The sequence below is a fragment of the Rhopalosiphum padi genome, chromosome 1, assembly GCF_020882245.1.
Source record: "Rhopalosiphum padi isolate XX-2018 chromosome 1, ASM2088224v1, whole genome shotgun sequence".
Classification (NCBI taxonomy): domain Eukaryota; kingdom Metazoa; phylum Arthropoda; class Insecta; order Hemiptera; family Aphididae; genus Rhopalosiphum; species Rhopalosiphum padi.
Window position 1 is genome coordinate 80,321,897 of NC_083597.1, and position 14,368 is coordinate 80,336,264.

Here is a 14,368-nt window from a genome sequence, read left to right on the forward strand (position 1 = left end):
TATGGGCACATAAATGTAAAAGTCACTCGCCCGTTTTCGGGGTCCATAAGGTTTTACGATGAAAATTTCAAAACGTTAAAAATCTACTGAGCGCGATCTCCCGCGGTCCGCTGTCCGACTTCGCGACACGATGACTAATAATCGCTTTTTCCGCAGCTCACGATCTTGTCTTTTTTTTTTTGTGAACACCAAAAACAATACCGCGTTTTCTTTTCTTTTTTTTTGTGTACTCGCTATAATTATATACCGTTAATATATATATATACAATGTAATACCACTACGACTGCAGCTGCGTTTTGGCTATTTGCGTACGCGCCATTATCCTTCCTTCCTTCCCGCCTCGCTCGTGCTATACCTAAATATAATAATATATTATCTACCGTTGAATACAATTTAAACGTCTTCTTGACGAGGTCACGTCCGAACCACATACGGCAAAACGGGGAAAAAAAAATAATAATAATCGCTCGTCGTAAAAACTGGGTTAATATGATGTATACACCCTAATATGTTTACGACAATACCTCAGTGTGATGACTCTTGGAAAAAACGGGTTGTAAAATGATATTCGTTATCTCCTCACGTTGTCCGTCATAACACAGGTAAAGTAATTATATTACTGCGGAACACAGTTTGTGAAAAATTGTTTTGTGAATTATATAAGCAAAGCGTAGCACGCAAATTCTCTGATATTAAACAACGGACTCTGCGGCGTAGGTACATGCGATGTGGAACACGTATTGCACAAGAAGAGCGAATAGCGATAAAATACTGCGAGAGTTTCATTGCATTAGGAAAGGATCGTGTATATTATGACTTGTGGCAAGAGAAATATTTGTTAAATTCGAATTCCGGTCCTCACAGAAATCGATTTTTTTTTAGTTCACATTTTTTTCTTATCGTACCACAGCAAGGGTCTATTAAAATAGTAAATTAGATGTTGATGAAATAACAGCCATTGAAAACCAAAAAATATCATGGTTTTTATTGTTTAAAATCAATATCTATTAAAATCGTGTAACACATAATAATAGTATTATAGAACTGACATACCTATGTGTATTCATATTTAGACGCAATATATAGATAAACTGTACTTGGAGTGTACTTTAGATTTTTCATAAAAAAAATAATATATATGTATATGTACAATTTAATATTCACGACATAACAAAATTGAGAATCCGAAACACGTTCTAAGATGATGGGCTAGTTGCTTTATAAAAAACGTCGATGATTGTTTTGGTAACTTAAAAAATGACCGTACGCTGTGAAAATAATAGGTATCTATACAACATAATTCACACACACACACACACATATATATATATATATATATTTACAACAGTAAAACCAATGGTGTAGCCAAGAGAGAGTTGAAAGGCTAGGGCTATCACTGAAATTTCTGGACATTTAAAAAAAATATATTTAGTGTTCTGTAAATATATTACGTTTAAGACGTAATCGTGTATTAAAATTATAATCTGCTAAAGCCTAAAATGTTATAAACTCACAGCAACAGAATATAAAATTTCTGTGAAATCCTAGTTGGACCCTCCCTTCCTCTCCTATATAACAAATTATTATTCCCCCTAAGTACAATCCTGACTACAGCAATGAGTAAACACACTCTGAAAAGTTCAAAATTCTAGACTTAATTTACCAACAGTTAACTAGTTAAGAGATTATATATATATTTATACACAGTGCAACTTATCTTAATGAATACCTCATAATAGCGGACGTTGTTTTGAGAACCGGAACATTTTCATTACTTTTCAATGGAAAATATCCATAAGCGGACACCTAATTTAATCTTGATTTAAAAATAACGACAAGAAAAAATGCAAAAATGCATTTACACTAGTACAAAGATAACGAACTTGTTCAAAAGGGTTTTCCCCCTATTAGAATTGTATTTATTTATGATTCATTATTTTTTTTATATTTATTTAAATATTTATTATTAAAGTATTCAAATTATCATATCATTAAAATATAAAACAATAATATTATAATGAAATTTAACTTATAGCTCATACTTTTTCCTTTTATATACATTATCCTTTATAAATTCCAAAAAATTACACCTCCCCAATGAATAACGTACATCCCCGAATAGCTTACTAAATATCAGTGACTGAAAGTGTCCACTATTCAGACTATTTATATATATCTATATTAATTTCTAAGTACTTTAGTCTCTAACATAATTTTTGTCAATTGGCAATACCGCCTTTCTTGGTGTGCTACAACAAAGACGGTATTATATTTAATATGCTTTGGGGTGTTTGAGAATATTTAATTCGCGCAAAGAGACATTTGTATAACATAATAGTGGCGCGTGCGTCATGTAAGACGAAAATAATTGTTTGACAAAATGATAAGTTTATTATCGAGAAAAAATTCTTGGAATTGTTAACGGACTTTGTATTTAAAGTTGAAATATTATAATATGTAAACACTGGATAGCATAATATTATATAATATAATGATATGTATATACACATTATCGACAATGAAATTCCACAAATATCAAAATTCTGTTTTCCAAAACTTTAGAACGACATAAACCACTACAACTATAATAACATGGCCACACAAATTTGCAAACACAACATAATTTCAAAACTAAGACTATAACATATTATTATTTAAGTATACACCCAGTAAGATGCATGCGCTTATGACAATAATTTTCTGTGATGATAATATTATGTTATTTCGTGTTACACATTATAGTTGGCGATTAATGATCAACATTTTATTTTAAAAACCGCAATGAAAGTAATATGGATAGAAGGGTTTTATAGCAAAAATAAAAACTTTTGGTAGTTTTTGACAAAAATAAGTATCACATCATAATATATAAATCAGAATCATAATATAATCGATTATATTATGCACTTGATAAAAATGTGTAGCTCGAGTTAACTAAAAAAAAAAAAAACGATTGCAGTTATATGAAAATTATATCATTGGATCAAAATATTTTAACATGGTCACAATATTTATACGAGTTTGTGCCTTGTGGAATGAAAAATATTTAAAAGTATACTAAAGAAAATCATGTTAAGTTCGATAAACTGAATATTCATTTTTTTTTTTTTTTTTTTTTTTAGGGGATTGAGGAGAAAACCATTATTATCCACTGATCATATTAATATACTGTATAGTTTATTACACTGAATTAGGTACCTACAACAAATGTATTGTAAGACGCGTTTAAAAAATGGTTTTAATACAATTATTCATAACTTTGTCGAGTATTGTATAATGGATATTGAAGTTGTTGTTTTGTAATGATTTCAGCAACGGCTGACTGCTAGTCCATAACACTCGGAGTTTTATTATATACTCTACGGATATCATAATGTATGATATAATCACCATTACGACATTGCACAACGACACGTTCACGAGAACCCGAGAGAATCTTAAAAAAAAAACATTCACTATTTTTCACTCCACTCGCTTGCTAGTATACGATATCCGACTGGCGGGGAACTAAGAACTGCTACGACTTTTATCCATCCTCGTCCATATACATTTACTCACCCTCTTTCTATATTCCAGTACAGTGTGTCTCGGTCCTCGGAGGCTGCGACGGCAACGGCAACGACCGACTCCTATATTCGCACGTACGACGGACGAATAATAATTTCGGCCGCCTTCATACCATTATATATATATACACTGTATACACTACACAAAAGACACGCATTTATTACGCGCTTTCCCGTCGCCGTCTATTTATCACACACACACACACAAAAGCTATAAATACAGTTAAGCCCAATCGGATGACCCCGTAGAGGCGACTTGGCGCGGTCGATTTTACTTAAAATCTGAACTCTGACGAAGAACCAAACGTATTAAATATTGCAATCGCTTTTCGAAAAATAAATAAATATAATGATCATAACGTCATCATTGCTCGCGGTGTACATAATGATAATAATAAAATAAACATTATCTCCGCTCGTGTAAACTGTGTAAGTAAACCTCGCTTCGTTGTGATCATCCTTACCCTTTATCAGGTGCTTACCTAGGTTAGGTACCTATACCTATTAAGTACCTATACTTATAGGTGCCTACCCAATAGAATATTTGTAGTTGAAAGTTTTCTTACGAGCAAGATATTTTTCGTTACATATCGGTATAAATGAATTGTCGGTCTGAAGCATGTCTGGAATATATATCGCTGGATGCGTAAAAAAGTTTTTGAAAACTGAGGTCAAGTATCTAGTTATAACTTATAATTCATCGATGATTGGTATAAATCGAACTCAGGTTTTTTTGTAAGTCAAAATGTAGAAAATCGAAAGCCGCGTTTGAGATGTCCAGTTTTCATAATTTAACCCACTAGTATAAATCAGTTCTAAACGTTCCTATCATTAACGTGAATACGAAAGCGCGTTATCACGCTCGATTACCGGTTTTATTTATTTATTTTTTCAACCAGTTAGTATTGTAGTGGGACAGTCGCGTAGTTTAAAACACCCGCGAGACCGATTCCCGTTCGTATGCGCTATTACCGCATAATAATAATAATAATGACAATAATACAACGTGCGCAGTTTTCCGAGCTCTGATCTACATACAATGAATTTATATTTGCGAGTGCGCTATTAGAAACAATTTTCGATTAATATTTAATATCGTTTTTGTATATAGAGACGGGACTCGATGATGAGATTGCATGAGCTTGCAGTAACGCTTAATATATATATTATTATGGTATACACTAATATGGTTGGATTTACGACACGTCGCTGACGAATATATAATTTTATTTAATGAAAGTAATTTTATGTTGTATTTTATTTTAACATTTAATTAGTTTTTAATAAATGGCTGAACCGAGACAAAATGTTGCTCTTCTTTCTTGATTTATGAACATAAAATTGTTATAGTAATTGACATTACTTGTTATCGTGATCTTATTATTACTAATAAAAAATTATAATAGTAAATTAAATATAATTAATTAGTGTTTTTTGAGTTTAACACTAAACGAACCTAGACAAGTATCATAAGAACTATATTATTAGTAATTTAATTTGATCCAAAGATCAAAATTCGGCTACAATGGAATACGCTTCCAGTCAATTTTAATTTTCACATACATATTTCATCCCTCTTTTAATCCTTCTTAAAATATTGTACTTCTACTTTTAATTTGGTACAATTTATTCCTATATTAATTTTTATTACATTAATCTAATCATATCGAGATAAACACTGACAACAAATAGGACTCAATGCATTCTAAATATTATTTTCTCATTCGACTTTTCGCTATTATCAAACATGTTAAAATTAACTTTTTGATACTATTTGTAATTTAATAGTGAATACTAATTTATTTGACAAATATGTAAAATAATATATAGCATTTCAATAAAGTAATATTCATCAAGTTATTGACAAGTCTTCAACGTAATATTTTTTTAATATTATTATAATTCTCATATTTCAGATATTTATATATTTATAATGAAAGTGATTTATTTTATAATTTATAAATAATTGAAAACGTTTTATAAATTCATATAATATTGACAACAAATTAGAAAATAAAAAATAAAAAACTTATCAAGATTGTATAGTTTCTAGTTGGTGCTATAAAGTATATAATAATAACCATGCATATAGATAAATGTTGATGTTTGTTTTATATAATATTGAATAGGTAGGTATGTATTGAAGTTTTCGTCACGGTACAAACTCCGTAGTTGCGTCTACATGCTACGCTTTTTGGAGTGCTTCCAGTTCACTCTGAAATGTAATATAATAGCAACAATATTAACAAGTAACCGGTGGTATTTTTTTTCAATAATTTTATAATGCCCTTAATGTGACACCTAAACGATCAATAGGCAATATTAACTGGTACTTTAACCATTTTATTAGCATATACATTTAAACATTTTTTTTTTTTGTAAGCGTTAATCATGCTAGAAGGATACATTAGTGTTACTAATACAATTTTTAAGGAATGATTGCATAAAAGTTTTATTTTTGCAGAATAAAATAATTATTATTTTGAAATAGAAATGTTTATGTAATACAGTAACATTATTTTATCAATAAATATTACTGACTCGCGTATATTATGTACTTTGATGTGTGAGTGTGACTTCCAATAAAGCACAACCGCATACAAAATAAAATATGGCGTATGTTATGTGATTGAAGCAATTTTTAAATATTTAAACAATGATAAGCCATGGTAAATATTTCATTTATCAGAAAAAAATAATATAATTTATCGCATAGTTTGACGTTCCGGGAAAAAAAAAAAATAGTATAATAATATTTCGTTTACCTTGGCACCGTTTAGATGATCGATTAGACTTTGAATGATTGAGTCTTTCACGTATCCAGAAATTTCCTTTTTGAAGTCGGTATCATTATCCTTGTCCGCCAAAGTCGTGGAACACACTGTTATGTACTTGATGGCGCCTTCGAAGCCCCAGCGCACACTCTTTGCAGTTGGACCGCCACCCATGTGATGGTACTTGAGATCGGCATGGTACTTGGCGGCTTCAGCCCATTCGCCGGCGAACGATTTAGCCTGCTCGTTTACACCAGATTTGTCGGTAACCTGTGCATGATGGACGGAGGCGTGAGGGAATACAAGACGGCAGAATTCATTTTAATAGACATTTATCGTATAAATATAATAAAACGACAAATAAGGCCAAGATTTACACGAGTATTGCAGTATAGCGTTCTCGACAATTGTCTATGATTATACCGCAATATAAATTATATAGGTGTACCTGTTTCACCAGTTTGTCCATTGACGTTTTCAGGTCTGCTTGGAACCCGTCGAGAGCCTTAACGACGATGTCCAGCTTGTTACCGTCGACCACTCCTAAAATGTCAAACACTTCCGAGGCCAATTGTTTAATGGTATTCTCGTATTCGGTCACCCATTCGAAATGAGGGTTGTGCTAAAATAATATTTTTATTTTAATAAAACCATCTTCTCTTCCACGTAATATTAATAATAACAATAATACATTTAGCATAAATAGTATAATAGTTCTAAGACAAGTACAATTGTTAATAGTTATTATTGAAAACTATACATCCTATTATAAATCATAAATGCGGAAAAAACATTTTAGAAAAGTGTGTGTAAAAATAATATTATTATGTGAAATACGAAACCGGATCTTTTTTATTTTACTAGTGAGTAGTGTAAAATCTGGTTGATTTACTCTTGGTAAAAAGACCGAGGACGACGATGATGACTACATTTATTAAAACAAACGTCGTTATTAAGGGAGTATATAATATTATAGACTTTAAACAATTTGAACTTAAACGCATTTCGTGGAAATATCGTAACTTTTTTATAACCTATTCGTCGAATTATATATTTTACGTATACGATGATAGCAATAACAATACTATAGTGTAGTGTTTTATTTTCGAGTATAACTTCAAAAATAAATACGAAAAGCCGTAAAAATGCACATACAATTGTCAATTCATTTTGTAAATCTTGACACATCACAAGAATTTATTATTTGTATCCACGCATCAAAAAACATTATTATAATAGTACCATGGTTAATAATTGTCGAAAAAAAAAATGATATTTAAAACCAGCGAGTATTTTCTGACTTTATCGGCTGTCTCAAAAACTGCAAGTTCCCCATTTTATTACATTGTGGCTTTGTTACAACAATAATAAAACGATTACATGTATTTTCATTTCTGTCTATAGAAAACTCTATTGGACACAATTAGAAAAATATATCCATCATACAATTATAATTATTATAAGTTAATTAGTTTATTTTCATTTAAAAACTAAAAAATCGTCTTAACACCAATAAAATATCAAATATCAATACATTGCAAATCGAAGGTAGTGTTTACTACAGTCGAGAAGTTGGTAATAATTTTAATTAATTATAATTCATGCATCGAAATACGATCTAGAGGTTCCGCCTTCCCACCGTATCTGTATTTCCCACTGTATCTCTAATCACAAAGTCTACTCGGAAAGTTATATCGCATTATCGAAATGTGGTGCAACATACCAACAGTAAATATTTTAAATATTCAGAAAACACGAATACAGAGCGATACAAATAGCAATAACAATTATCTAACCAGTAAAACAGCCTAGTATAAATTAATGAACAAAATATGTCTAAAGAAAATCAACGTTTCCCGTCACTGCGATCTCTCATAATCAAACAAAAAATAAACATTTTTTCGTCAAGTCGTTATATTATATTCAATTCGGTAACTACTTAAACAGAAATAAAGAGGACGCAGAACCATTTATTAATTCTATTACCAATAAATCGAATCACCAATACTCAACCGTTACCACCAACATATTTACCTCAACTGATATTTATTTTATACCAATTAATTTTATAAATAAATTTGACCTACTCTGTAAGGCATTACATTGAATACCTAATGGCGATGATAAATTAATCTGTAAAAGCTCTTTAAACAGAATCAAGTTAACGACTAATGCCTACAGATTAATTATCAAATTCTAACAAGACAGTAAAGCTGAGTACATATTAAATTTAACAAGAAAGAGCATATTTTATAGTTTGTAATGACGTACCTCCATAACACTACGGAAATATAAAATATAAAAATGAATTAGAAGTTATAGATTTTATTATCAGAAACATAAATAATTTACTTAAAAAATATAATCAACAAAAACTACCAATCTTCTTAGTAGATTTTGATTACAATAATAATAATTGTGATATATTCAACATAAATTATATTTGGTTAACAAAAATAAAAAATTAGGAATCTCATGTCTGAAGAAAATTAATGCAAAACCTAAGATGACAGAATTATATCTAGGTACTCAAATTTTTCAAATGTTGTAACCTTAAATTAAGTGAAAAGTTCAATAAACCTCTAATTTAACCAACTACTTACACTCTCTGCAAACGGCTTATTTCAAAGTATATCCTAAATATAAAAGTCAAAATTTGAGTTAAAGTAATATAAATCATTTAAACATATCATATGCACAAGCTGATAAAAAAATTACTCAAAACAATATTCATTATTTAACCAATATATCTACAATCATATTATTATCATAAAAATTAGTTTTCTTTCTAGACGATCTAAAATCTCTTGTTAATCCATTAATCTATCTTTTAACTGCAGTTATCAACAATTTAATTCTTAAAAATAATCAATAACAGTAATAACAATTATTATAATAACTCAGATATTTAGATGACTTACTCTATAATGTTATTATTACTTAATATTTATGTAAGTACCTATATTATTATATTTATTCATTATTCAAATAGAATAATATCAATGTATATTTTATATAATTATGTGAATCATTTATTTTCCTAATCAAATTTATTTATCGTATTAACTAGAGTTGGTTATAAATAAAAATAATTTAATGATAAAAAAAATATTCATAAGAAACAAAGCGTATTTGCGGTACGGCTCTGAGAACACACGACAAAGGGGTATTATGCCAAATAGGAAGGTATAATATGATGTTCTATGCTCGAAACAATGTTTTATATGATAATCCCAATATACTAACTATATTACAATGCTGGTATATTGTAGGTCTAAAAAAAAAACAAATGTCGACTATAATATAGTTGTCTATTATGTATATTTAACAATAGTTATAATATAATCTGCAAAATATGTATTTACTTTGAGTTTAAGCTCTTTTAGCGTGCACTAAATAAAGTACTTATATTATATAAAATTATATATATAGATATATGGTTTCGCCGTGATTCAACCGGACCATCGTGGAATATTTGCTACGACTATATCGTTATACGCATCCCTCTCGTTTTCTCTCACACACAATCTGTATATATACAACAACTACGGTGGACAAAAGGTTTACGGTTTACCGACGAACCCCTGGATGTGCTGTGGTTCTAAAGTGACCCCCGTACCCATATACATTTTCTCTCTACGTTCCTCGCTAAGCCGTGCCGGACGGTGGATATTAATAATCGCAGACCAACGGAAAACCGATTGGGTCGGATATAATAATATATATACTTTCGGATTTGTATTGAACAACTATTATAACAATAGGTATATATATATTTATATGTATATAATTTTTTTAATAATATGTTTATTTAACGTGAATAGGCTGTGGACTCACTATCGGTACGTTTTATATACCATACTGCGTGGGAATCCATATACCTACTCGTTGCATAGAAATCATCGCCCCTCATCTGACTTCAATATATAAATATCCCCCAGTACGACAGTCAACGAAATACGTATTCAAATATTCAAAAGGGACGGGTTCCATATCTGACGTCCAATTATGTGTATTATACGTAGAAATTCTGTCCGAATATTCATTCTACTCTCAGATTTACTAGCCAAGCCCCTTCAAAAAGTAATTGTCCCTCTGTTCGTCTACACATTGAACTCGCACATACATATAATAATTATAATTGCACGATCACACGAATTCAGTATATATTTTACAAAGTTTGAGTCTTTTGTGCATCATACTTAATCACACTGTAGTTTTCGTCTCCGGTCATACTCTTTCTGACTGCTGTTTTTTCTCCCCAAAACGTCAATCATTTTTAACCTCCCTATCCACAAGAAAAGTTAATCCTTCACGGGAATGACTACAATATAAACACCATCAATCCTTAGCTCAAAATATCTCCATCTTTATAAACTTGGACTTTGTAGTTGTCGTTCATAATATTATCTATAATCTAATAATATATAATACACTTAGAAAATATATGACTACGTATATCAATAGTATTTTGGTGATATCCATCGAATCTCAAAACATTTAGATTTAAAATTTAGACTTACAAAATCTTATAAAATATTTTTTAATCAAACTTTGACTGATTTTCTGGGTACACAATCCAGTGCTGAGAGCATAGCATAAAACTAGGTAAAAACGAAATTATCGTGCAACGGCAATGCATATTTACACAAGATGGCTAATTCATAAAATAAACCTGTGTGATTTTACGAAAAACAGGTGGATGAATCAGTATTCTTAACTAATTGACTTGAAATTTACACAGGTATTAGTATTTTATGTAGATGGTACTTTTAAAATATTAAGTTATTAAAAAGATTACAGTCTGTAAATGTAAAATATACGAAAGCATCATTGTATCAAGCAATGCAATTGAACGAAATTATATTTTTTCGGAAATATAGTTTCTATATCAGCCATGGTTTTATATGTCATTGAACGTTTTCGGAAGACGTCGGGTGAAATCGTTATTTAAACAGTACATGTACGATAAAATATATAGATATTTTTTTTCAAATTTATCACGAGTAACGGGAGTGCATCTAAACTCAGAACTCAGAAGCAGCTATTCATTTATATTACGGCTGCCATTTGCGATATGTTATATATTACATATTTTGAGGTGCATATAGTTGATTGAACACATATTCATCATAATACTACTTCTTTACAAAATATTATTATTACACGTGTGTTGTAATACACCATGTTATATGCACATTAATGCTCAAATTAAATTAATAGGTACGTAAACAAAATTACATATTCACCTTCTAAACTTTGGTTCTAAGAAACTTTGTTACCTGGTGGTAGCTTTCATTACTCGATTATTACCAAAATATAGATTTAGTATATTTAAGGATTTTTATAGAAAATGAGCGATATCTTAACAAAAACATTGTGTTGACTATGTGTAAACATATTACAAGTAAAAAATAAAAATGCATTCAAATGAAAGTCAAAAAGTTGAAATATCAAAAATAGTGTAAAACAATATCATAACATAATTAGTATGTATATTTTTATACAGACGTGTATTTACAATTCTTTGTATTTAATAAAATGTGTTTATTTAATAATACTAATTTAATTTTACTTGTATACTATACTAGTATATTAGTATGAGTATTATGATGTATATAAATAGTGTTAAGAATTTAAAATAATATTATACAAGTATAGAATGAGGATGTGAATATTCATGTCGACTTAGATACATATTGTATATTAAGTAAATTAGTTGTAGACCTATAAAAAGTAATTATCGAGCTAAGTTAAATTATTTCTATTAAATAAACACACTTCATTAAAAACTAACAATAATAAATACTTCTATACTAATTAATTTATGAAATTACTTATCCCTTTTTTTATATCAAATTTTTTCAGAATTGAGTAATTTTTTTTTCACTTAGTAATGTTTTACACGGAGTGTTTTTGTAGGGATATTAGTTAAATTAAACGATATTTGTTTTCTCATAAAAACCATCAGGGCGGGACAGCTGCAAGGCCGGGACGTTGGCGCCATGACTGTCAAGGACAATGAAAACGTTGTAGTCTGGCCCAAAAACGAAAACATTGAAAAATTATAAGTATAATATTATAGTAACAGTGTTATATTGAACAAAATGTTTAAAAGAATAAATATTTAATATTTAACATTAATTTGAATTTTAAGAAAAAATAACTGCGGTAAGTCGTTGAAACAAACGCCGGATTGATAAAATTGTTATACCTATACGATTAAAATAAATACGGTTCTCGTGCGTATCTATAATATCTGTGGAGTTATTTTTGTAGTTAATCGACATTGTTAACACTTTGTAATAAAACGTTTCCGATCGACGTGCGTTTCCGGGATTTCGATCATAGAATTGAATTCAATAGTATTTTATAATAACACAATAATAAATAAAACGGATGTTCGCTTATACATGTCTATGGTTGTTTTTGTTGTTATTATTTTTACGTATTTTATATATATATGTATATTGTGTATCTACTAAAAACCAAACATGTTAGTTGTTTATAAATAATCTGTATTTATTAAAAAAAAAAAAAACCACTAAACTCGAAAGTATGCGTCATTGAGTTTCGAGTTCAGTTATCACATAGAACGTACACTACTACACATCGCCCTCGTAATCCATCTCGCTTGCATTTCAAAACAACACAATATTAATTCGTTGAGTGGTGTTAAATGCAATTTTGCGATTTTGATTTTTGATACATAGTGATTAGTGGCTGAACGTATTATACATTACACTGCATTTATTTTATACCACTGTTGACATGCGAGGAGACGGTTCGTTATCGGGCCAGTAGGTAAGTAAATTGTAAGTAGTACTAATACGATAGGTAAAGTATTGGATGCAATAATGATACAAACTACAAAAATATTATGACAAAATAATATACATTATACAGCTACGTATTCGAATGTACTTACTTTTACGACTTCGTAGTCGACTCCATCCAGACACTTGATGCTGTCGGGAACGCAGGCGGCAGACATCGTTTAAACAAAAACGGTTAACAAAATATAAAATTAAAGTAACTCGCTAAAATACAGTAACTTCGGTGCGATTGCGTCGAATGCTGCAATGGATGTACAGCCGGCAATAACACGACTGCGATTGTCGACACGCCGTCGTCGACGAGTATTTTTATTTCAAACAACTAAGCGATGACGTCAGTGCCACCGATCACGGGAAGATATAGCAGCCGTGACCTTCGTACGGCGGCGTCGGCAGCGGCGATGAAAATAAACATATTAATTTACTATTATTTAAAACGAAATGTCGATAATAATAATATTATGATGTGTCAGCGCCGTTACATAATATTCTCTATCGATATCTAACACGATATTAATATCATAGTCGCACGACGATGCTTTACATTCGTTTACAATATTATTGGCCATGCAAAAACCGCGTACACGAATACATAATACATCTGTCGTCTTTAACAATATTACACACTGGACGACTGAATGTTTACATTTGTGTTTTACCTATACACGCTTCGTCGCTCTGTATTTTGGCACCAAGTCCATAACACAAATGTTGGGTTCCGCGCATTGGTTATGGGTGGATGGGCCCATAGGGAAAAGGGTGGTTTTTATGTGGGCCCTCGTCCGTGTTTAGGCCTTTCGGTTTCACATAGTTTTCTTTTAAATAATTAAATAAATTCACCATATAAGTACGATTCAAATTATTAACTATAATTATTTTAATTATTTAATAATATAATGATAACACGAAAAGTCTATATTTCAGCATTTCATTGTGAATCATCAACACAATATTATATAAGTTTAATAGTAGATAATATTATAAATTGTTAATGTTAATTCGATCGCGAACACTGCCCAGTAGTCATACCTAATTCGTAACCAAACGTATCGAAATACGTCATACATTCGAAATAAAATATTTTTTCTAATTTTTTTCTTTTACTTCAAAGCTAAACAAATGTGTATACTGTACTATTTTAATTATTATGTTCTTAGTAAAAAATTAATTTTCTATAGTTATATTTTTATT

General features: G+C 30.0%; 2 protein-coding genes across 4 annotated transcripts in view; both read right to left on the reverse strand.

The window, feature by feature from the left end:
* The window catches only part of LOC132918123 (neuroligin-4, Y-linked-like), a 384,793-nt gene that overhangs the window by 171,827 nt on the left and 198,598 nt on the right, over positions 1-14,368 (reverse strand). The gene's annotated exons all lie outside the window — the stretch shown is intronic.
* Positions 5,438-13,473, reverse strand: LOC132932307 (uncharacterized). The gene is made up of 4 exons (XM_060998619.1): positions 13,270-13,473; positions 6,790-6,963; positions 6,333-6,611; positions 5,438-5,782 (listed from the first exon to the last, which is right to left on the reverse strand). Exons 1-4 carry the CDS (start codon positions 13,333-13,335, stop codon positions 5,753-5,755), a joined length of 549 nt encoding a protein of 182 aa, XP_060854602.1. The 5' UTR covers positions 13,336-13,473; the 3' UTR covers positions 5,438-5,752.

Bases quoted from the DNA above. Each gene is read 5' to 3' on its own strand.
- LOC132932307 (XM_060998619.1), bottom strand. From the start codon at position 13,335: ATGTCTGCCGCCTGCGTTCCCGACAGCATCAAGTGTCTGGATGGAGTC. The intron at 6,964-13,269 runs GTAAGTACATTC...ATATTATTTTAG, and splicing joins TCGACTACGAAGTCGTAAAA to CACAACCCTCATTTCGAATG. The intron at 5,783-6,332 runs GTAAACGAAATA...ATTACATTTCAG, and splicing joins ATCATCTAAACGGTGCCAAG to AGTGAACTGGAAGCACTCCA.